Here is a 25,454-nt window from a genome sequence, read left to right on the forward strand (position 1 = left end):
TGTTGTTTTTGAATTAAGTGCAGTCTGAATAGATTTGGCCAATGTACCAATTTAGTTAACTCGAGTGTAACAGCGGCAACGAAAACATATTGTGGTGTCGAAGATAATAAAACAAGTACAATACAAAAAAAAAAAATCAAAAAATGAACGAGACTACAAATAAAGAAAAACATAAAATAAATAATTGAGTGAAAGAGGCAAAAATTTAATAGAGCTAAAAATATCTTCTTTGAATCTGGAAATAAAATAAAAAAAATTACAAAAAAATTAATATTTAATTATTTATTTTTTCAAAAATAAAAAATATAATTTTTTATAAATATTTTAGCGTTGGTTAATGGTACTTCTACATAAAAATAGAAGTAAGACATTTATAAACTTTAAAAATATTCGGAACTGATTTGGTAATTAATCCAAAAAAAAAAGAGTGAATACTCGACTTCTGATAATTATTTTGAAAAGACAACGAGACCCATAAAAAAAAATATCCAATTCGACTCTAATTCTTTTTTTTGTGGAATTGGTTAACTTATGTGCCAACAAAAATATTAATTTTTTTTTGGTACAGAGACCTAATCCTTTTGAATTAATTATGGGGCCGAGTTAAATTTTTTTTGGTAAAAAATTTCGTTCTCATTCGAGATAATTGTTAAGGCAGAAAACACGCCTTTCTGAGTTTCTGGGGTTACAGTTACACTAAACACTCAGGCCTCCCCCCTCATTCACTCCTTTCCGTCCTCTCCTCTGCGCCGTTCCCAACCTCACCCTCACTCACTCCTCTTTGCGACGCCGCTGTCACCACTGTTCGTCGCACCTCCTTGGCCGAGACCCTGCGTTCTCATTTAATCTAACTTCACGTTAAAGGGGCATCCTCGCTGTCACTGCTGCCTGCCGTATCCTCGCCGTCGCTTCTGCCTGCTGCACCCTCGCCGTCGCTGCTGCCTGCCGTATCCTCGCCGTCGCTTCTGCCTGCTGCACCCTCGCCGTCGCTGCTGCCTGCTGCACCCTCGCCGTCGCTGCTGCCTGCTGCACCCTCGCCGTCGCTGCTGCCTGCTGCACTCTCACCGTCGGGGATTCCTTTGCCCTTTCTTTGAGCCTCTGCTTGTTAATTTAGGTATTTTTTGCTTTTTAAATTTTATTGCTTTTAATTTTAGCCTATTGCTTATAATTTATGTTAGATGGTCAGATGGTTCATCCGTTCATGGCGGTTAGTAATTAATTGATTTGGTTAGAGTTAATTGTAAACTGTAAATAAGATGTTGAACTTGAATTGAATGTTTAATTGTCAAATTTTTATTATTTTGGTTGTTTAGAGCTAAAGATTTATGAATTTTATTTTATTGCTTTTAGTATTGCAGATTTTGTAAATTACAGTGTTAGTATAATTTATAATTTTTTTTGGGGTCTCTAATTTGATTATTTGATATTGTTCAATTTTCAATTACCGATTTAGTATTACGGATTTAGATTTTTTAATTATGTGTATTTTATGTTGTACTAATTATATAAGAATACTTGTAAAGGATGAATGTGTTCGAAAACATTTGTTATGATGTGTGTTGCTATTTTAGTTTATTATGCTTTAAGGTTAATATTGTTAATTTTGAATGGCTAGATTTATGTATATATATATATATATAATAATAATAATAATTTTTTATAAAATTCATATCAAATAAATTCGTACGAGTCTACAAGTTAATTCATGAGTCGAATCTATGTCAGCTCCACAAGTTAATACTTCTGCTGTTTTAGCGTTTTTGGTGATTTGAACCCTAATTTTAATACTGCTGCTGTTACTATTTGAAATGATGACTCAAGCTCGTGATGCTTTCTTTGTGTTACCGTTAGATGATTATGATTATCTGATGGAGTAGAAGATTTTGACTTGTTGACTTGTTCTTCTAGGTGATTCTTTGTGCTTATCTAGGGGAATGGTTTTAAGCTTTGTCTCTGATCTCTGGTGTTTTGTTGTATTTTCCCCTCTGTTTCAGTGTTATAAATTGTAAACCTCCCTTTTTCCATCCTTTATTTCAGTTTCTTAGTTTTCAGTATTTAAGTTCTATGTTTAATGTTTTTTGGTGTGTTATGACTTGATGATATGTTTATTTGTTGAATTTGCTACTAAATTTGTTGAATTAATTGCATGCCTTATGAGTAGAAAATCGCTTATATCGATTAGATTTTATAATTTATTACATGTGCAGTTTTTTTGCATTTTTTGTGCATGTACACCTAATTTTTAGGTCATCCACCATTTGCCGCATCGTCATACGACATAATGTTATGGCGGATTTTTGGCTCACCGCTATGAGCAGCCATCCACAATAAAAAACTTTGAGATTACCTTATTATTATTCTTTTAATCATTTTTTTTTCTATTTTTGTATAGAAGTTCAATGGGTCTTAAACAATGCCAAGTTTGCAACGAAGCACAATCCAAGTACAAGTGCCCTTCATGTTATGTGCCTTAGTAAGTAAAACTGTAAAACCCACAAGTTTTTATCGTTTTTATTTTATTTTATTTTTAAAACAATTTTAGGAAAAATAATTGCTTCTATTTGATGTTAGTTTTTTGGCTTGATTATTGTAGTTGTTCTCTGGCATGTTTCAAGAATCACAAAGGTATGATGCCGAATGTTTGTTATTAACTTGTAAATCCTCACCTTATTTGTTTGCCTATTACTTGTTTGATGCAATGCATGGAAAGGGATCTATCGAGATAGATAACTCTTTCCTGTGTTTTTTTGTTGGAGACAAGATTGGAGTTTTACTCTAAAGGGATGCGTGTGTGTGTGTGTGTATATATTCTATCTTCTTGTGCTATATGATTACACACAGAATCTTAGCATGATTTATATATAAACAATCTTTGCTTGGTATTTAGAAAAGTAAAATTAAAATGAAGAAAAAGAAGAAAAAAGAAAAAGGAAAGGAAAATCAACATTTGAAGATGTTTATTTTTTGGGTTGTCCAGGGGTTATTGAATTGATCAGACTTAATTCAATGCTGCAGAATTTCCATGTGAGAAGCCGTCTGCTCAAGAGGACAAAACAAGTATGTTTTATTTGCTTGCTTGTGCTACTGCTTTGATGGTGTGTTCTATGTTATGATGGATTTTCCTTGTTGGATGTTCCTGTAGGATATTAGAATTTAAAGTTTCATTTGATAGGCGTACATATTTGTTTCAGTATTAAAGATGATGACACTTGTTCCCAATCTCGTTATTTTCTTGTTGATTTTTGTATATGAAGAGCATACTTACACTATGAAGGTGTTGAATTGTTGAACAAACTACTTGAATTTATGCTAGGCAGCATTACCTTGCATTGCAGGTGGCTGATTCCGCAATGAACTTTCTTTCTTATGCAGAAGCAGTATGCAAAACTTTAAAAACTCTACTTTTTGAATGAAACCTATGTGGTATTTATGTACTTTGTAGATATCTGCAGGTTTGCACATCTTGTAGTTTTGTGAAAAAATATTATTTTTGAATAAAAGTACCTTGTAATAAGCTTTTGGAGGAAAGCTGTTGTCTCTTGTTGAGCTAAGCCTTTGTTCTTTTTGGCAACTTGATTCTATGTAATGATTCATTGCTTTTAAGCACTTTGGTGATCAAACATTTGTTTATGTATTGTTCATTAGCTGCTGTTTCAGAATCACTTGTAGAAAAGCCATTAATTGTTGATGAACCTATTGAGGTACTGCAAAAACACCAACTGGATGCTATAGGTATGAAGAATTCTTTGCTGTCAATGATTTGAGACATCGTTTCAAAGAAAAACAAAGGATGTTAGAAGTGTCTTTGTGGTAGAGTGTATAAGTTTTTTCTACATTTAAGACGTACATAAGAATACCCTACATACGGGATCAAAATTTCAGTGTTAAAGCCACAAATAATTAGTGATTTCTTTGTTCAAAGTTATTGTATTTCTGGTGCAGTGTCTTCCAATGAGATCCGTGATGCTTTGAACAATAAAGCCCTTCAAGAACTAGTTTGCAGCATTAATTGTTCCCCAAATCCTGAGAACGTAAGATAGACGACACTTCCTTTTTTCTTGTTCCCGATCTATTAGTCTATGTTCGCTACTCCCTCCATTTCACAACGTTAGTCATTTTCACTTTCAAAAATTAATTTTTGAATGTAGTCATCCAAATACATTATTTTTAATGTATCTAAGAAGTGAAAGTGACTAAAGTTGTTGAACATAACAGTGTATTGAGCTGCTTGCCTAGCAATCATAGCTCAATTGTTACAGTTTTAATAATCATTACTACTTATTAGCTTCTAGTTGTAATAGTCACCGAGGAAAACTTACACAGAAATTTCCTTGAAAATTTGTGTTGCTTTGGTCAGGAACTTGATAAAGCTATGGCTGAGGAGGCATTTCACTTGTTCACAGATAAGGTAATGCTATTTGCTGATTAGCATGTGCAGTCTCCTCAACTGCATTGTTAATCCTTAACAGTATTGAGTCATATTGGATAAACCTTTAGCCTTACTCTTCCTTGTTCTTCATTGGTTGACAGATTTTATCAACTATCAATCCCTAACTGCATGTACTAGTTGCTGAAAGAAGAGTTTGTAGCAGAAAGTTAAATGTGAGAAGAGTTGACGATAAACTAAATTTTACGGTGTTTGGTTAGTTATTTTCTGTAGTGTTATTTGTACTTAATTTTGGAACTTATTTTAAAGCACAGACGAAGGTGTCTCTTAACTAAATTTAAAAAATGAGTCCCAGTTTTTCTCCCAAACCCAAACAGTGATTCACAGATATCTCAATATCTGATGGTGTCTCTTAAAATGAGATCTAAAGTTGAGTACATGTAATATTTTTCATTTGTATAGTTCTGTGCCCAACATGATGATTCAACTTTTTCATATGCAGCAAATTTTGTATCTTAATTGAGCCAATGTATGGGTGAAAAAATATTACTTTGAATGCAGTTGACATTGGAGGTATAATTCCCAAATCTTCATATCTTGTTGCCTTCTTGTATCTTTATTATATTTTGTTAAGTTTTAACTGCTCAATATATCAGGAGATTTCATGTGTTGATAATGACACGGAACCAACTTGGATGTCCAATTATTGAATTTTGTCAAGATAAAGAGCAGTGGATGATTGAGCAATAATGCCAAAATTAATCTAATTTAAGTGAGCTTTTATTATAAATCTTTAGTTACCGTAAGTTATCAACTTTCGAATGATTGGACAATAAAAACTACTTACAAACCAAATTGGATTGGTCTATTGGTTAACTCACTAGTCTGCTTAAACAAGTATTGGGGGTTCAAATCCCACCTTGTGCATGCATCAATCTATTAGCCAGTGGCAAACCCTTTAAATGGAGCTCAGTATCGCGACAAATTAGTCTTTGATATGTCGGGTTGGGAAATACCGTCGAAACCAAAAATAAACACTACTTGCACAAGATCTACTTACACAAGATTGATTTGACATTCTGTTGTGAAGTTACTTTATATAACCCAATCCTAGTCTGTTGTCTCAGATATATAACTCTAGCTGTGGAGGCCTGTGTAACATGGATGAAAATGTTCGAAAGTTTATTATAATATAAACTTTTATTGTGGCTTAGTTTTAGTTATTTATAATTATTAATGATTTAATTTCATTCATCGATATTAATGCTTGATGAACATGAACGTATTAGATTGGAAAAAAAATGCAAAGATTGTTGTCCTTTTCTTTGTCTGTTTGGAATAATTTTTTCAGTTTCTCTCATTGACAAAACATTTAGAAAAGGATTTTGCTAGGTAAACAATGGTTTTTGTGAACGATGTGAATAATGGGCTCTAAAATGGGCCAAATAAAATAAAAATACACTACATTCCAAATTATCCACCTAAATTTTAATATTAGGATAACCATTCGCATACCTAGTGAATTGAACATTCGATATATCCATTGTTCATATTGTTTAGTATTTTGTTTACCTATACTTTTCTTTTAGAAAAACTTCTATTACGATGAATGTCTAAGAAATCAATTTTAAAGTTCAACTTTACGTAATCAAAGCTAATTATGGCAACCAATCTTGGGGTAAAAATCAAAACTTTCAAAATCCTATTTAACACTTCCGTTTAGAATAATCATAATGGACATTACGTTTGATTTACATGACAATCTACTATTAGTTTTCAATGAAGCGCAATTACAATTTTGCTCATTTTTGTTTTAAATGTTTCACTAATGTAATTAACAGAACTTGTAAGAATAGTACCAAAGTAATATAAATTGGCAATTGTTTCATTTATTTTCTTCTATAAAGAAATAATCATAGCATAGTCCGTACTTACATAACACTTATAGTATAGTAGCTTCCAAGCTTGGTGTGGCTTTAAAAACAAAACAAAAAACGCCATGAAAAATAACACATCTAAACTAGCATGGAATTGTAAGACCGAAGAAAGGGCGTGATCAAAGGTTGCTGTAGTTTATTTATTTATACATGTTAGTTGTGTATGTATTAGGGCACTATACTGTTGTTCAAACAATAACCCATCTCATTATAGTGAGTTGTTGTTTTAGCTTTGTATTGACTAGCTTGCTACTGAGATCATCACATATTTACAATGCAATAATGTGAGTTTGACTTGTACAATAATGTGAGTGTGACTTGTACCAGTTATTGTAGTGGGCAGCAGCACTGAATATCAACAACTCTTGTTTCTTCTGAATATCAAGAAAAAAAGGTGTAAATATTTTAAAAAGTCATAATAATTTTTAGCATGAAGCAAACTTAAGTAGAATTAGCAAACATTTTTTTTTGAATACTTTTTTTGTGAACAAATATTATTTGTACTCGAATAAAAATAGGAAGTTCCAAAAAGAAGAATAAAAGAGTTTTCTTCTATCAAATTGAAAATTCTCACTCTTCAATCTACATTAAGCAATTTACCTGGCTGATGTTTTTCTGGATTCTCTTGTCCCCTAGTGCTTGGTTTGGTGGCGTTGGATTGGTTCATTGCCTGATTCCATATATGAAAGCTTAATTAATAAAAGAAAGAAAGAAAAATCCAATTCTTTTGCTTAGATTGCTGTCCCAAAAGTTAAACATTTAATTTCATTAAGCAAGATTTAGGGATTCTAGAGGATGAAAAAACTAGGACTGTTAATAGTCCCCTTCATTAGATTAGAATAGACATGCATACAAAGTGATATATCAAACAAACCTATTAATTTTCCTAATCTTAGAAACCAAGAGTGTTTGGCAGCTGCATATTCATCTTTTTCTATGCTACTAATAAAGCATTTGAAGCAGAATAACTTCCAATTTATCACACTTAGTATTTCCAATATACAGATAAGTATATAACTAATGGCCCCCCATACCACATCATATACATTAGTCATCATGTAACTTATTTACATTTTACAATTTACTTTTCCACCAAACCATGAGCCCCACTAATTCATGATCATGTATCAGTACAAAATTGATAAATTGTTTTTCCATATAATCATTTTTTTTAATATAAAGCAAAAAAGTATATTTCCTAGGATAAGAAGTGCATATCAATTTTCTAGTTCTCAATTTCAATAAAGGGCATTGTGCAACAAAGCTACATGACTTTTGGTCCATATAGTGGGAACTGGGAACATAATGAGACTATAATATATGTATATATAATTTCATATGCGAAGTATACAATTCAGGAGCAACATTTTACCTGCATTAAATGTAAATTTATCTGGTGTGGACCAAGGTATTGCTGATGATTGAGCTGCTGGATCCGATGTACTAATTGAGGTAGGCACATTATGATTATCTGGCAGGTTTTGCACTTGCATTCTTGATGCATCAACATGGGGCATATGCAAAGGGGGCAAAGGGAATCTTGGTCCCAAATGAGGAGCACCTGAAGGAGTTGCTGGTGGCAAAGCAGAACCAGCTAACATGTTGGGAAATGGCATTACTGGTCTGTTCATTCCCATTTCCACGCCCATACCCATTCCAATCCCCATTCCTATTGAGTGTATATACTGCTGGATTCCGGAGAACATCATCGGTAGCATGCTGTATCCCATGGACATCATCTGCACAAGTAAATTGGTCTCTATTTTACTCAGAATTGTTAACTTTCTGAGGGAAGAGCACAATAAGAAGATAATATTATATGTGAAGTTGTTGTGTTGAAGATATTGTTACATGATATAAGAGTCATTTATTTATAGAAATATTATCAACTAACCTCATAAATATCCATTTACTAACTACTAGTCATTACTAACTTAACTCTCAACTACTAACAACTCTAATAATATTTTAATATGCTCTTGCAAGTTGGGGGATGGAAGATATCAATAATCTCCAATTTGGATAAGTTTTGATGAAATGGTTGAGAAAGAGGCGTGCAGCGCGATACCACAGAAGAAGAGGCGTGTGACGCGAGACACAGAGGAAGACAAAGGAAGAGAGATGCAGCGTGCGCCGCGATTTTGGTTATGACGAAAAGGAGGAACATGGATTCTGTTCTGATTAGTGGAAGACGTGAGCGACGTGTGGTGACGCAGAGGAGACTATGCGTGCGACGCGGTGATGCAGAGGAAGAAAGGAAGACGCGTATGTCACAGGCTGGCGATTCCGGTCATGACGGAAAGGAGGAACAACTCTAATAATATTTTAATAAGAATAATGATACTATATATGATGTTGGAATGTGTATAATACTGTGATTAAAAAGAATGTTATTTGGACATCTAGATGATTTCCCACGCATTTGGACATGAATCTCCAATGAACATTACACACCAGATAAACAAAATAGCTGTCCAAATATACTTCAAAAGTTTCATAATATATACACTTAAATGAACAGTAATAAAGGGGGTGGAATTCTTGTAGTTATGAACAAAAATTTTCTAACAAAAATGTCAAACAGAAAGCTGAGGAAAGAAGAAATGAATATACCTGTACTTGTAACTTTAGTGACTTCAAGTATTCGATTGCTTCATCCAGCATGGATGCTTTGTCAGACTATTAATAAAAAAAAAAAAACCAAAATAAAAAAAAAAATTAGAAAGAGCTATGAAGATTAAGTAAAATCCCAAAAAGAAAAAAGTCTTGACCTTGTTGCACCGAAGTATAAGTTCTTGCAAAGCTCTCATCCTTTCATTAATTCTATCTCGACGCCTCTGCATGCAAATACAATATGAACACTTCCAGTGAGAAACAAAATAACAAAAGGCCAATTTTCTGTTGCCGACTACTTTGGCGTTGAATTTGCCTAATTTTTCTTTTAAGTTTTTAATATTTTAAAATTATTTATTTTCATATTATTTAAATTAAATATTAACTTTTAACCATTCCTGATAAATTAAGTATCGAAGTTTGGGTTCCATAATCATCACTGTAACAAAATTGGCCAAAAGTACTCACCTCCTTTGAAGTATGGTAAAATATTCAATCCGATTCCTTCTATTTCTTAAATAATGAAATGGTCTGCTTTAAAATTTTTATATAATATTATACTCAATATCTTTATATCTTGTAAAATGTAACTATGTGAAGCAAGAAATACCCTTTAAACCTAACACACTGATTAAACTGTTCTATTGGAAGGTTAGAAGAGATCATTTGGTCAATTTAAGCTGAACAAAAATAAAGTGGAAGCCCCCACGGTGAATTTTACCAAACTTTAAGGAGGTTAGTGCAATTTGTCCCAATAATATAACTTGTGGAATCATAAAGGCAATGTATATACATACCCTTTCTGAAAGATTATGGACCTCTGCTGCACGAGATCTCTTTGTAGATGTCGAGCCACGGGCTTGTTTTTTCGCTTCCGAAAATTCAATATCAACATCCTTCTGCAGTGAGACAAATACAAATGAGAATAAGAAAGCTACATATATGTATATAACAGAGAAAACAGTTGAAAACATTACTGTTCCATCACCCTCATATTTCGGCCAAGATGGCTTATACATCGGGTCATTAGTGGTTTAATTACTATCTTATAGTTTTGCTAAATTTTTAATTAGGTCTTTATACATTTTTTCTTTTTAATTAGGTACTTGTACCAATTTTTTTTCAATTAGGTCCCTCTTAGTAGTAATTGGCTTAATTGTATAGAGATCAAACTAAAAAAAAAATTGTGTAGAGACTCAAATAAAAGGAAAAGAAAGTATAGGGACTCAATTGAAAAAAAAATTTGGTGCAGGGTCCAATTAAAAGGAAAAAAAAGTATAGAGACCAAATTAAAAATTTTGTGAAACTGAACCAACAGAGTAATTAAACCTTCGTTAGTTAACATTATCAAGAACCAAATAACGGTCTAATACAAAAAATTGTTCCCCAAATATCTTGGATTCACTCAAAAGACTCGGAAAGAGCGATTATGGTCTCTTTGTATTTTTAATATGGGGTGAAAGTGATGCTTTTAATAAGGTGAAAAATTTGTGTATTTTTTATTTGTATGGATACCACAAATTTAAGGGTTAGATTTGTGGTGTTTTAATTTTTTTATTTTAAATTTTTTGAATATACAAATCTAACCCTCAAATTTCTCTACTTCTCCAAATCTGAGGGTCTAATTTGTTACTTAAAATTAAAAAAAATTAATCCATATTAAAGAAAAAACACTAATTATCCATAATGATGAATTACACACAATCTTTTTTCATATAAAAAAAATTAGCCGATTATGGTCAGTAACGCAAAGTGACTATAAATAGTAGCATTAGCCTAACTAAACAGAGCAGATTCAAAAAGCAAATCACAATCTTCATATTTTTAGCTCTGTTTTATTTTAAGAAATATCTCCGTCTATATTACACTTGCGATACATAGCCGCATAGTTATCAGAACCGAACCGGTAATCAATCCGGTCATATGACCGGGTTACCGGGTTACTGGTTCAACCGGTGGGTCACTAATTCACCTGGTTAACCCGGACATAACTAAAAAAATATAAAATTATATTAATAAAATTAAAATAATGTCTTAAAACTTAAAATGCGAGTCTTACAAACATTAATAATCAAATATCAAGTCTTAAACATAACTAATAATCTAAAAGAAGAGTTAATAAACTTGTTTCTAGTATAAAATATGTTCTCAATTTAAATCAACAAGAGCAAGTTAAAGATAACACAATCATTAAATCAAGTCCAAGGGGTGAGCTCAAAGTCGGCATCAACATCTTCATAAGGCAAATCAGGAGCTTGATCAACATTTCCCTCATTTTGATTTGTATCCATATCTTCCATAGCATTGTTACTTGGTCCATCATTATCTTGGTCATCTTCCAAATTTAATTGATCTACATTTGTGTATTTTTGACAAATCATGAAATCAATATCAAGAATAATTCATAATAGCAACTGACAATTAAAATATTGAACTGTTTATCCACGATAATACCTACCCCGTTCCTTTTCTTTATCTTTCTCGTATACCAAAGCTTGAATCCGGAAGTATCCAACTCCCTAACCTTCGTACCAACACATTTTGTTTCTTGTAGGCACATGATGTTAATCTTTCTCCTTTTCATGGTATCCACCACCTCCATAGATTTTCCCGTTAGGGTGCTTATATTCCATGTCCCAAATCTCAACCTTCTGTCGCCTCGACCATTACCCTTTTTTTGTGAACTAGCTTATTTACCCTTATTTACGAAAATACGGGAACTCTTGCTCATTTAACACTACACCCGGGAACCGATGCAGCAACTCTTGCTCACTTAACACTGTACGTGAGCCATACCGTTGCTTCTAGACAACGACCTAGCTTTACTGCTTTAGCGCAATAATGTCTTTGATCCATGTTATGAAGATTTGACTAAGTTGTTATCTTGGCTATTGAAGACCTAATACAACCCTCCTCTTTTATCCGGGTTTGGGACTGGCTATGCATAGTTATCAGACTCGGCTCGACCCGGCCGGTTTGACCGGAAACCCGGTCACCCGGTCACCTGGCCGGGCTGAGCCACACATTGAACCGGAAATGCAATTGACCCAGAGAAACCCGGTTCACCCGGTCGGGTTTTGATGAAAATCGGTGACCCGGACAGGTTATTTGACCCGGTCCGGGTGGTACAGAAATTTTTTTTTATTTGTATGCTAAAACGGCGTCGTTCTAATATCCCCCTCCCCTTTTTGTTGAAATAAAACCCTAGGCTATCCTTCCTTCCCCATTGCCTCACATCTCTGATCTCCCTAATGGCAGTAATGCAGTATCTCTTGAGTCTTGAGAGTTGAGTGAGTGTCTGAGACTCTGAGTTCATCAATCAGCTTCATCAGTCACCGCCGAAGTCACCAGTCACCGCCGATACCCCCCTCAGCCAACCTCGTCTCTCCGTCACCCTCGTCGTCACTCTCCGCGGCGTCGTTCCTTCTCCCGGCCATCACTGCTTCTCCCCTCACCTCGCCGTGCTCTGAGTTCATCAATCGGCCTCATCAGTCATCGCCGAAGTCACCAGTCACCGCCGATACCCCCCCAGCCAACATCGTCTCTCCGTCACCCTCGTCGTCACTCTGGGTTGTGCTTCTTGTGCTTCTACTCCGCTGCTTTTGCTTCTGTCCTTTCTTGGTGCCTCACCTGGTCGTCAGAAAGCTCAGAGCCTGTGCTCCCTTAGGTCAGGCAATATTAGTTTAATTTGTTCTTGAATTTTAGTTAAAATTGTTCTTGAATTGTATTGTTGCTGGTTGCTGGTTGGTATTAGTTAAAATCTGTTCTTGAATTATTATATTAGTTAAAATCTAGTTGATATATTAGTTAAATTTGTTCTTAAATTTTAGTTAAAATTGTTCTTGAATTGTATTATTGCTGGTTGCTGGTTGGTATTAGTTAAAATTTGTTCTTGAATTGGTATATTAGTTAAAATCTGGTTGATATATTAGTTAAATTTGTTCTTGAATTTTAGTTAAAATTGTTCTTGAATTGTATTGTTGCTGGTTGCTGGTTGGTATATTAGTTAAAATCTGTTGTAATGTTGTTGGTTAAAATCTGTTGAATTGTTGCTGGTTACTGTATTCTCCCTGTTGCTGTTGCTGGTTGCTGTGTTGGTAATTTGGTATATAGTTTTTTAGTTGCTGGTTGCTGCTAATTGCTATTGTATTTAACTGTGGTTTTTTTAGAGCTATTGTTGTTTATTGCTGGTTTGTTTAGAGTTGCTGTTAGTTGAATCAGGGAACTTTGGTGAAATGGTGGTGGTTGTTGTGTTGCTTAAAAACTGATTTAAGCAAATCCTTTGTTGCTGAAAATATTTTTGGTTTCTTTGCTAGAATTTTAAAAATGGCTTCATCTCAAACACCATCAGAAACACCACAATCTCATGAACAAGCATCATCAGCAACTCCTACCCCTGATCTTACCACTAAAAGAGTTTATAATAATAGAGGAAAGACTGATCCAGCTTGGGGTCATTGTAAACAAATTGTGGAAAAAACAGGAAAAATTACTATGATGTGCATATATTGTGACAAACCTGTTAGGGGAGGTGGGATTAATCGATTTAAGTATCACTTGGTTGGAAAAGGAGGAGATGTTGAGAAGTGCAAAAAGGTTCCACCTGCTGTTGCTCATCAATTTGGACAAAATATTGAAGAATTTATGAATAAGAAAATGAAAACTCAAGAAAATTATGCAGAAAGTTATGGAGCATGTGATGATGTTGAAAGAGAATTTGATAGAATGGAAGAGCTTGAAGCACGACAGCAACAACTCCAACATTCAAGGACAAGGTTGGCACCACCTGGAGCTAGAAAAGGAAAAAAACCTACTGGAATAGAGACTTTTTTTCCATCTTCAACAACACATGGAGCCCAACCAACGATAAAAAGTGTATTGTAAAGTAAAGAAATTGTGGAAAAATGTGACATTGCCATTGCAAAGTGGATGGTTGATGCTTCTGTGCCATTTAATGCAGTTAATTCAGCATATTACCAACCAATGATTGATGCTATTGTAAACATGGGTGCAGGATATAAAGGTCCAAACTTTGGTAGAGTTCGTGGGTATTTGTTGAGTAAGTTGGTGGAGGATGTGAAGAAGATGATTGAACAGTATCGTGAAATTTGGAAGCGAACTGGATGTACTATCATGGCTGATGGATGGACTGATCGTTGTAGGCGCACTTTAATTAACTTCTTGGTTTATTGTCCTAAAGGAACTATCTTCCTAAAGTCTGTTGATACTTCTCATGCCTCCAAGACTGCTGAATTATTGTTTAAGCTTTTTAAGGATGTGGTCAACTTTGTCAGTCCTGAAAATATTGTTCACATAGTGACGGACAATGCTGCAAATTATGTTGCTGCTAGAAGGTTGTTGGAAGCTGAATTCCCTAAGTTGTATTGGTCTCCTTGTGCTGCGCATTGTATTAATTTAATGTTGCAAGATATTGAAAAGTTGAATGAAGTCAGTGAGACAGTTTCACATCTTTTAAAAATTACTAAATACATATATAATCATTGTCATCCACTGTATCTTATGAGGAAGTTTACCGGTGGACGAAAAACACTTCGTCCAGCTCCAACTTGCTTTGCTACTAATTTCATAGCTTTGCAGAGTATTCTGGCTCAAAAAGATGCATTAAGAGCTATGGTAACTTCTAAAGAATGGACAATCTCAGCCTACTCCAAAGAAGCTAAAGCTAAAACATTTGTGGATCAAGTTTTAGACTCTAAGTTTTGGAATCAATGTACAAATGTTGTAAAGCTTACTGAGCCATTTGTTCGTGTGCTTCGTATGGTGGATAGTGAAGATAAACCTGCAATGGGTTCTCTTTATCAAGCTTTTAATATGGCTAGAGAAGAGATGGTGAAGAGGTTTCGACGAAGAAAGAAGATTGTGGAGCCTTACTTGAAGATTTTGGATACTCGTTGGGATTCACAACTTAAAAAAAATCTTCATGCTGCTAGCTATTGGTTAAACCCTGCTTTTCGATTCAATGCTGCTGAATTTGAAAAACATAAGCAAACCACTTCTGGCCTCCTAGATGTAATTGAGAAATATTCATATGCATCCAGAATTGAATATTAAGTTGACAAGTGAGAAAAGAATATATTCTAATGCTGAAGATGATTTTGGAAGACAATCTGCACTGCGTGAACGAAGCACAGTGATGCCAGGTAAATATTTTATTTAGTTCTATCTTTCTTTACTCGTTTATTTATTTAAAAAAACTAATTGTAATGCATTGCTTCTTTTGATTTTAAGACCAATGGTGGGAATCTTATGGAACTGGAGCACCAAATTTACAAAAGTTAGCCATTCGTGTTTTAAGTCAAACTTGTAGTTCTTCTGGTTGTGAGCAAAATTGGAGTATTTTTGAACACATCCACACAAAGAAGAGGAGTCGGTTAGAACATCAAAAGCTTAATGATCTTGTTTTCGTTCATTATAACTTGAGGCTACAACAAAGGTATCTTCTATAATTATTTATCTAATTTTAAAAAGCATTGTTCATTAAAATTTAATCTTTAGAAACTGAAAAAGTTTTCCTCACTGAAGAATGCAGTGTAGTCATTCTGAAAAGCTTACCAGAGAAGCTTAAAGATCCCCGAAGCTTTATGATACCTTGCACATTAGAGGATGCTTGTACCAAGACAGCTCTATGTGATCTTCGGGCAAGTATCAACCTAATACCTGCATCCACTATCAAAAAGTTTGGTTTGAATGATGAAGTTAAACCAACCTGGATATGCCTCCAACTTGCTGATGGCTCCGTTAAAATCCCATCAGGCGTAATTGAGGACATGATTGTCAAGGTTGGCCCATTTGCCTTTCCTACTGACTTTGTAGTGCTAGAAATGGAGGAGCACAAGAGTGCAACTCTCATTCTAGGAAGACCTTTCATAGCAACTGGACGAACCCTCATTGATGTCCAAAAAGGGGAGATAACCCTGAGAGTCAATGAGGATGAGTTTAAGTTGAATGTTGTCAAAGCTATGCAGCATCCAGACACATCAAAAGACTGCCTGAGCGCTGATATTATTGACTCCCTGGTGGAAGAGGTCAATATGACTGAGAGTCTCGAATCAGAGCTAGAGGATATTTTTAAAGATGTTCAGCCTGATCTGGAGGAACCAGAGAAAATAGAAGAACCTCTGAAAACTCCTCAGGAAGAGGAGAAGCCTCCTAAACTCAAGCTCAAATTACTACCACCATCCCTGAAATATGCATTTATGGGAGAAGATGACACTTTTCCCATGATCATAAGCTCTGCTTTAGAGCCACAGGAAGAGAAAGCACTAATTCAGATGTTAAGGACACATAAGACAGCTCTTGGGTGGTCCATAAGTGATCTTAAGGGCATTAGCCCAGCCAGATGCATGCACAAGATCCTATTGGAGGATGACGCTAAGCCAGTGGTTCAACCACAGAGGCGGCTGAATCCAGCCATGAAGGAAGTGGTGCAGAAAGAGGTCACTAAGTTACTAGAGGCTGGGATTATTTATCCTATTTCTGATAGCCCCTGGGTGAGCCCTGTCCAAGTTGTCCTCAAGAAGGGAGGCATGACAGTGGTACATAATGAAAAGAATGAACTGGTTCCTACAAGAACAGTTATAGGTTGGCCTATGTGTATTGACTACAAAAGGCTCAATACAGCCACCAGGAAGGATCATTTTCCTTTACCATTCATAGATGATGCGTGAGCATCTTTCCTATCTTTTACTAGTGAATTTGCATTTAAATTGTTATGTTTTATCAAGAATTTATTATCTTTTAGCCACTATGGATGCTACTTTGAGTCTTGTGTAATTTTATTTATTCTAGGTAGCATTCGGATGGATTTGATAGAGTTTCTGTAGAGAAAAAGAAGAAACCAAGAAGCTGACCAGCGAGAAGCAACATGTGCGCATGCCTGACGCATACGCGTAATTTGGAGCTATCCATGGTGACGCGTGCGCATACCTGATGCGTACGCGTGAAAAGCAAATTAGCCAGCGACGCGTGCGCGTACCTGACGCGTACGCGTGACTGATGCGTACGCGTGACATGCGCGACATGCAGAATTCGCCGAAAATGCAGGGGGCGATTTCAGGCCAAGTTTTGACCCAGTTTTCAGCCCAGAAAGCACAAATTAGAGGCTACAGAGTGAAGGAATCAAGTGGTCCCCATCCATCAATTGAAGACTGCCTGATTGCCATAATTAATTTTGATTTAAATTTAAATATTATTTTAAAATAGGAAAAGATGTTATTTATTTTTTAAAATTAGATTTTAAATTTATTAGGATTAGATATAAAAAGGGAACATTAGTTTTTAAATTCATACGAGCTCAGCCAATGGACAATCCTTATTTTCTCTCTGAGTCATGAGCGACTAAACCTCCACTGTTAAGGTTAGGAGCTCTGTCTATTGTATGGATTGATTTTATTGTTTTTCTATTTTAATTCATGTTTTGATTTATATTTCAAGAATTGTTTTCGTTCTTTATTTTATGAATTAGGATTTCTGGTTAATCTGAATTTAACGGGATACGTGACATATAATCCTTTTATATTTGGGTAATTAGGATTTCTGTGGCATATAACTAGAATTGAACTTCACCCCCTAATTAGAATTATTTGACCAAGGAATTGGCTGTTGATGAATTTTAGAGGAGATTAGGAAGGTCTAAGGAATTAGGGTCTAATCACATATAGTTGCCATGAATTAAATCTTACATGATTAAAATAAATTAATAAGAAAAATAAATCCAGAAAATAGATAACTCTGAAGCTTTAACTGCCTTCTCCATACTTTACTCCCAACTTATTTACTTGCTCTTTTAATATTCTTTATATTGTTTAATGTCTTTTGAACTCTCAAACCTACTTTCTGTTTGCCTAACTAAGTAAATCAATTAACCATTGCTGCTTAGTGATAAACCACTATTTTATGGTTTATAATGTGTTTAATTGTGTGGTTTTATCATGATTTTTACCCACTTATTCATATGTTTAGCATGCATTTATATTTCCTTCCTAAAATTATTACATGATTAAAAACTTGCTTCCTGGAGACTTTTAATTATGCATTTTAATTCTCCTTTATTCCATTCGATGCCGTGATCTGTGTGTTAAGTGTTTCAGGTATTATAGGGCATGAATGAATTGGAGATTGGAAAGGAAGCTTGCAAAAATGGAAGGAACACAAGAAATTGGGGAGATGACCAGCGAGAAGTGACGCGGCCGCATGGCTCACGCGACCGCGCAAAAGAGAGGAAATCGCAGTGACGCGGCCGCATGACTCACGCGACTGCGCGGATTGGAATAGCACAAGTGACGCGGAGTTGTGGACGACGCGCCCGCGTGGCAAAGCAAAACGCCGAATGACGCGTCCGCATGAATGACGCGATCACGTGATGTGCGCGATCTGCATAATCTGCAGAATTTGCTGGGGGCGATTTTGGGCCCTGTTTTGACCCAGTTTTCGGCCCAGAAAAGCAGACTAGAGCCAGAAAACATGCAGAAACCAAAACAACATTCATTCTACACAGTTTTAGTTTTTCGATCTAGTTTTTACTCCTCCTCTAGGTTTTTCTCTCTACACATTCATAGTTCTTAGGATTTTATTTTCTATTGCTCTTTGCATTGGGATATTGAGAAGAGTTATTACCTCATCAAGACTTCGTCATTCTAGTTCATTTTCTTTACTTGGCTTTACTCTTCCATGTCCTTTAATTTACTCAATTTTACTATTGGATTATTTTAGAATTTATTAATACAAGAGTTACTTTTATTTTTAATTGATTCCTTTGAGTTTTATTTATCATGTCTTTCTTTAATTCTCTTTTCTATGTTATGAATTCTACATTCACAATGAGCGAGTAGTTCCCTAACTTGATGGGGAGTTGATTGAAAGGAACCCTTGAGTTGGAATGTTCAAAGGAGAAATTGTAATTGGGTTTATTCTTGGATTGCTCTCTAGTCTCTAACGCCAGTCCTTCCAAGTAAGCGGACTGGGACTTGTGAATAGAAACAGCATTCCAACTTGTTTGACTTTCCCTTACCTAGTAAGGGATAACTAAACAGAACAACCTTCAATTATGAATTAATCTTGAGAGTACTGCAACAAGAATAGGGCTTCCAACTAATCTACTCCCAGTCAAGGCTTTTATTTAAATTACTTAATTTCTCCAATTTAATTTCCTGTTTATTCAACTCAAACTCTTTTTGAAAACATCTGATTAATAAAATAGCACACCTTTCTGCAACTCGTTGGGAGACGACCTGGGATTCATACTCCCAGTATTTTAATTTTAATTTTTGTGACAACCCTTCTAAATTGTTAAGCGGATTTCTGGTTGGTTAAGAACTATACTTGCAACGCATATCTTATAACAATTCTTGACTCGCCAATTTCCGCCACGTCAATTTTTGGCGCCGTTGCCGGGGAGTTGTAATAGAGTGCTAAAGTTATTAATTGGAATTTATTTATTTGCATTTTATTTTATCTTGCTACTATGAGCTGCTTGTTTCTTTCGTTAGATGACGCGTTCACTTCCTGATCCAAGCTTGCCCGCATTCGATCCTGAGATTGAAAGAACTATTTCACGAATAAGGCAAGCTCGGCGTCGGTTAGTCCTCTCTGAGGGCGGATCTGAAACGTCATTTGAGGAAGAAACCAGCCCCCGTCCTACTGATTCAGTTGATTTACGTGTAGGTGACATGGCAGCACCTAGGAGAGTTACTATTCAGGAGGCTGGAGCCCCTGATTTTACAATGCAACCGTTTCAAGTGCATCACCCAGCGGTAGCTACAGACTTTGAAATAAAGACTGCACTGCTGAATTTGATGCCCAGGTTTCATGGCTTACCTGCTCAAGAGCCTATCAAGCACCTGAGAGATTTTCAAGCAGCATGTTCTACTGTCAGGCGTGATGGTGCGAATGAAACTTCTATTTTGCTAAAAGCCTTCCCGTTCTCTTTTGAGGGAAAGGAGAGAGAGTGGTACTACAATCAACCCGCAGCAACTGTATCCAACTGGGATACACTTAGAAGAGAATTTTTGGAAAAATTCTTTCCAGCTGAAGTTACTGATAAACTGAGGAAGGACATTTCCATGATTGTTTAGGACGAATCTGAGACTCTCTATGAATACTGGGAGTGCTTCAATAATCTTCTGGAAGCATGCCCCCACCATATGATTGACAAGATAGTGTTACTCGGTTACATCACACAGGGCATGAGGCCCCAAGATAAGACCACATTGGAAAGTGCTAGTAATGGGTCTATGAAAAAGTACAAGACCACTGATGAGGCATGGCAATTGATCAGCGACTTAGCTGAATCTACTCAGAATCACAAGCAGAAACAAGGCCGTTCAAAAGCCGTTGCAGAAGTATCCTCTAGCAGAGAGACTGCTGCTCTAACTCAGAGTATCTGTGAAATGACCAACTTGCTGAAGCAGATGCAATTGAATCAACAACAAGTTCAGCAAGCTCAACCTTCTCCACCACAGCAAAGCCAACAGTTAGTCCCACAGAGAGTTTGCAGAATCTGTGCTGATTATAGCCATTATACTGATGAATGTCCACAGCTCCAGCAGGAAGACAACACCGTGGCAGCCACTCATAACTTCTATGACCGCCTCAACCAAGGGTACAATCAAGGTGGCAATTACAGCCATGGATGGCAGGACAATTCTAACCAGAATTGGAGGGACAACAATAACAGAGGAGGCAGAGACAATCAGGGAAATCAGAGGTGGAATAATAATAACAACAGGTAGCAGAACCAGAACCAGCCTTACAGAGCACCTCACCTGAGGCAATCCCAAGGACCACAGAATACCCAACAGCAGACCTCTTAAATTACTTATCCTTCTTCATCTTCTAATGATGACTTACTACAATCTATTGATCAGAGACAACAGACCATGGAAAATAACCTTTATGATACATTAAATGGTCTGAACTCTACTTTGCAAGCTCTTGTCTCACAGATTGGATCAATGAATAACTCCAATAACCAGCCCTTGAGCTCCAGTGGAATCCCCTCTTAAACATTACCCAATCCAAAGGGTGGCATTAATGCCATCACCTTAAGGTTTGGAACCACACTGCAGGAGAGGAATCAGGAGGAGCCAAGCCCACCAGAAAATGCCTCAGCTGAAGAGGCAGTGGAAATAGAAGATGTTGAAGAGGAATAGAACATATAGGACATAGCTGAAAAAGAAGAAGTTCAACCACAGGAGGAAGCACCACAGGGCGCAGATACTGCAGAAGACACCACTCCCATTCCATTTTCACAACTTGCAAGGAAGACCAGGAAGTAGCTGGAACCTGACCCCAAAATGGTAGAAATATTCAAAAAGGTTGAGGTAACTGTTCCTCTTTTTGATGTTATTCAACAGGTACGTAAATATGCAAAGTTTCTAAAAGATTTATGTATACATAAAGACAAAATTAATGAATTAGAAACTATTCCTTTAGGTAGTTGCATATCTGCTTTAATGGGTGGTTTACCTGAAAAATGTAGTGACCCAGGTCCTTGTATGGTTAATTGTACTATTGGTGGTGTGATAATTTCTGACTGCATGTGTGATTTAGGAGCATGTGTGAGTATAATGCCTTTGTATATATATGATATTTTGAGGCTCCCTCCCTTGAAAAGGTCGGTAGCTCGTTTTGTGTTAGCAGGTAAAAGCATTATTACAGTGGTTGGATTTGCTGAAGATGTATTAATGGGCATTAAGGGGCTCACATTCCCCACTGATTTTTATATCCTGGAGATGCCCCAAAATGACTCAGAGAAGCCATCATCAATCCTACTTGGAAGACCATTCCTGAAGACATCAAAGTTCAAATTGGATGCTTTTTCAGGAACATACTCTTTTGAAATAGATGGCCGATTAGTAAGTTTCAATCTGAATGGAGTTATGAAGCACCCTCCAGAAGATCATTCTATCTTCCAGTGTGACATCATATATGAAACTGTAGCTGAAGTTCACCAGGAGGAGTTAGAGGAGAAACACACAGGACAAGGTCCGAGTGTGGGATACTCTTGAATGACAATGAGGGCACTTTGCCATTATCACCAGCTCCAGACAATCCAGAGCCTAACCATGAGCAGAAGTTAGAATTAAAACCCCTTTCTCCACACCTCAAATATGCTTACCTTGAAGACGAGCAGAAGTTCCCAGTTATCATTGCAAGGGAACTCACTTCTCAACAGGAAGAGCAGTTACTTAATGTGCTGAGGAGGCACAAGAAGGCAATTGGTTGGAGTTTGGCAGACATAGTAGGCATCAACCCTCAAGTATGTGAGCACAGAATATTTTTAGAAGAGGGAGCAAGGCCCGTCCGTCAACCCCAGAGAAGACTGAACCCCACTATCTTAGAGGTTGTCAAGAAGGAAGTGACCAGACTACTAGAGGCAGATATCATCTACCCCATTTCAGACAGTGAATGGGTAAGTCCAGTACAAGTGGTGCCCAAGAAGTCTGGAGTCACTACAGTGAAGAATGAGCATGGAGATCTCATAGCAACCAGAGTTCAGAACACTTGGAGGGTCTGCATTGACTACAGACGCCTCAACCAGGCCACTCGTAAGGATCACTCTCCTCTTCCATTCATTGATCAAATGCTGGATCGCCTGTCAGGTAAATCACATTATTGTTTTTTAGATAGTTACACAGGTTATTTCCAGATTCATATAGCTCCTGAGGATCAGGAAAAGACCACTTTTACATGTCCTTTTGGGACTTATGCTTACAAGAGGATGCCCTTTGGCTTGTGCAATGCACCAGCTACTTTCCAAAGGTGCATGATGAGTCTTTTCTCTGATCTTATTGAGGACTGTATGGAAGTTTTTATGGATGATTTTAGTGTGTACGGCGATTCCTTTAGCCTTTGCTTAGATGGATTATCTAGAGTATTAGATAGATGTGTCAGTACAAACCTTGTATTAAATTTTGAAAAATGTCACTTTACGGTAAAACAAGGTATTGAACTGGGACATGTTGTGTCTAATACTGGCATTTCTGTAGATCCAGCAAATGTGGATGTTATTTCTAGTTTACCTTACCCCTCTTCTGTGAGGGAAGTCCGCTCGTTCCTTGGCCATGCAGGTTTTTACAGGAGATTCATTAAGGACTTCAGTAAGGTAGCACTTCCCTTATCCAGACTACTGCATAAAGATATTGACTTCGAGTTCAGTGAGGATTGCAAACAAGCGTTTGATAAGCTGAAGACCGCCCTGACTCAAGCTCTAATTGTGAGAGGACCAGACTGGAGCCAACTGATGACATGTCACCATGTCATGTTTTTCTATGCTTTTTCCTTTGTTTTCAATAGGTTTTATGCACTTTCTTGAGCCATAAGTAAGCCAATTGGGTAGAATTTCATGTTTCCTTTGATTCAATCAACCATGGATAAATTAATGCATTTTCATGAGATTTTGTGCTATAATTGTTATATATTTTGAAAGAATAACAATCTCATGATTTTGAGCATAGCTTTGATGTGCTTGGTTGATTGATGATAGGTGAAAAGAGCTTTGAAGAAGGTTGAAGAAAGAAGAAATGACAAGGAGCAAGAGAGAACAAAAAGCTTGAGCAAAAGCTTGCCTCAAACTTTAGCTCAAACTTTTGGAAGAGTTGAATTCACCCTGGATGGAGCAAAAGCTTGCGCCAACGTTTGCCTCAAGCTTTTTGGCAAACGTTGGCGCCACACATGCATACAAGGTGATCCACATTTGGCTTAAAGTTTGACCTCAAACTTTAGCTCAAACGTGGATAGCAGCAAAAAGGGGTGGCTGGTATAAAAAGCTTGAGCCAAAGTTTACCTCAAACTTTGACTCAAGCTTTTGTGCTTTATGTCCCGATTCACAATGGGTTTCTCTCCAACTCCAAGAGCAATCAACAAAGGCCATCTTCAACCCAAATCCAAAGCACGCAAAGCCAATTATCATCACTCAAAGGCACAAGAGATAGATAAAATAGGAATTTCATTTAATTGTAATTTGTCTTTAATTTCACTTTCATTTTCATTTTCATTTTGTAAAAAGCCTATATAAGGCATCATTCTCATTTTAGAAAAAGGGGCGAGCTCCATCAGAGAGCATTGAAGGTTGGCTCGGATAGAGAGCATTGAAGGCTAGCTCCACTAGGGAGCACTAGGATTTGAGAGCTCTCTCTTAGTTTTCATTTTGTTTTGAATTTTGGATTGAGAACTGAAGAAATTCTGTTTCAATCTCATCTTGAGAATTCTCTCTGTTTACTTGCTGCAAAATTTGAAGGAATCATGATTTGGATCTAAATTGTCTTTACTGCTTTCTTCTCTATTTTCTTCTGCAATTATCTGCTGTTGAATCAAGGAAGGGCTTGAGATCTAGACTTGTTTTCTAGTCTCTTTGATACCCTGAGATCTTCAATTTTATTTTAAAATTGAGCTGAGCATCTGAGCGTTCTTTAATTCACTGCACTACATAATTTCAATTCTGTTTTAATTCCCAGCATCCAATTTCCTTTATTCTTCCGGTAATTTAAATTTCCAGTTGCTTGATCTATTGCTTTCTTTAATTTTCAGCACCCACTCCCCTTTAATTTCATGCAATTTACATTTCTTGCAATTTAAGATTCTTGCAATTTACATTTCTTGCTCTTTAAGTTACTTGCCAATTTACATTCTGCAACTTTAAATTCATTGTCATTTACTTTCTGTTGGCTACAATTTCACACAATTCACTTCAATGTTAGCTTGACTAAACTAATCACCCACTAAAGTTGCTTGATCCATCAATCCCTGTGGGATCGACCTCACTCACGTGAGTTTTACTACTTGATGGGACCCGGTATACTTGCCGGTGAGATTTGGGTGTTTTGGAAATTCGTTTTTCGACAAATTTTCCCATCAAGTTTTTGGCGCCGTTGCCGGGGATTGATTTAGATCAACAATTATTAAGTGGGTGAGAAATCTAGATCAAGCATTTTCTTTATTTTTGTTCTCTGTTCTAAGTTGAAACCAAGGTGTTTGAGTTATTGCTTCACTAAGAAATTCATCTCTGAAATATGAATTTCAATTTTCCTTGGTGTTGTGTTTTACAAAATTCAAATGGAGTTCAACTCATCTTATGATCAAACAAATTTTATGGGATATTACCCACCATCACCAATCTCTAATGGTGGCTGGGAATATCACCAAGAAAATACCAATTCTGAGCACTCTAATTCATGGAGATTCGCTTCAGAGACACAAGATGAGCAAGAAAACTATATGGAATATTTCCTTCCACCACAAAATGATGCAAGTCATGATTCTAATGGTGGTTGGGAAGGGAATTCTAATGCTCCATATGATATTCATCCAAAGTTATCATCACTTGACCATGCTTCAACAGAAAGCCCCTTTCAAAACTCACCACCCACACAAACTTCCATGAACCAAAGCCTCTCAAAGCTTGAGACCATGTTCAAAAGATATGAGGAGGAGACAATGAAAGTTTGGAAAGAACAAGAGAACTCCCTCAAAAACATGGAAGCGCAATTAGGCCGATT

General features: G+C 36.3%; 3 protein-coding genes across 13 annotated transcripts; 2 read left to right on the top strand and 1 right to left on the bottom strand.

Moving 5' to 3' along the window:
• Positions 1-616: 616 nt before the first annotated feature.
• Positions 617-4,980, top strand: LOC112727220 (uncharacterized). Of its 10 annotated transcripts, none has more exons than XM_025776890.3 (9): positions 617-1,114; positions 2,393-2,473; positions 2,594-2,625; positions 3,016-3,057; positions 3,646-3,732; positions 3,943-4,031; positions 4,358-4,408; positions 4,531-4,602; positions 4,890-4,980. In XM_025776890.3, exons 2-8 carry the CDS (start codon positions 2,400-2,402, stop codon positions 4,552-4,554), a joined length of 399 nt encoding a protein of 132 aa, XP_025632675.1. In that variant the 5' UTR covers positions 617-1,114; positions 2,393-2,399; the 3' UTR covers positions 4,555-4,602; positions 4,890-4,980. The 10 variants fall into 10 exon arrangements, with proteins under 10 accessions (XP_025632675.1, XP_025632674.1, XP_072065185.1 ...); XM_072209084.1 differs by having other exon boundaries at positions 636-1,114; positions 3,658-3,732; positions 4,890-4,960; XM_072209086.1 differs by having other exon boundaries at positions 680-1,114; positions 2,572-2,625; positions 4,890-4,960.
• Positions 4,981-6,251: 1,271 nt separating this feature from the next.
• Positions 6,252-10,072, bottom strand: LOC112729881 (transcription factor PIF1). Of its 2 annotated transcripts, XM_072209081.1 has the most exons (7): positions 9,915-10,072; positions 9,735-9,836; positions 9,096-9,161; positions 8,938-9,003; positions 7,697-8,063; positions 6,925-6,994; positions 6,252-6,698 (listed from the first exon to the last, which is right to left on the bottom strand). In XM_072209081.1, the coding sequence occupies exons 1-6, from the start codon at positions 9,954-9,956 to the stop codon at positions 6,957-6,959; spliced, it is 681 nt and encodes a 226-aa protein (XP_072065182.1). In that variant the 5' UTR covers positions 9,957-10,072; the 3' UTR covers positions 6,252-6,698; positions 6,925-6,956. The 2 variants fall into 2 exon arrangements, with proteins under 2 accessions (XP_072065182.1, XP_025635807.2); XM_025780022.3 differs by having other exon boundaries at positions 9,735-9,921.
• Positions 10,073-13,866: 3,794 nt separating this feature from the next.
• On the top strand, positions 13,867-15,009 carry LOC112729882 (uncharacterized). Its single transcript, XM_025780023.1, has one exon. It carries the CDS (start codon positions 13,867-13,869, stop codon positions 15,007-15,009), a length of 1,143 nt encoding a protein of 380 aa, XP_025635808.1.
• The last annotated feature ends 10,445 nt before the right edge of the window (positions 15,010-25,454 follow it).

Source organism: Arachis hypogaea, chromosome 12 (assembly GCF_003086295.3).
Source record: "Arachis hypogaea cultivar Tifrunner chromosome 12, arahy.Tifrunner.gnm2.J5K5, whole genome shotgun sequence".
NCBI classification, from domain to species: Eukaryota; Viridiplantae; Streptophyta; class Magnoliopsida; order Fabales; family Fabaceae; genus Arachis; species Arachis hypogaea.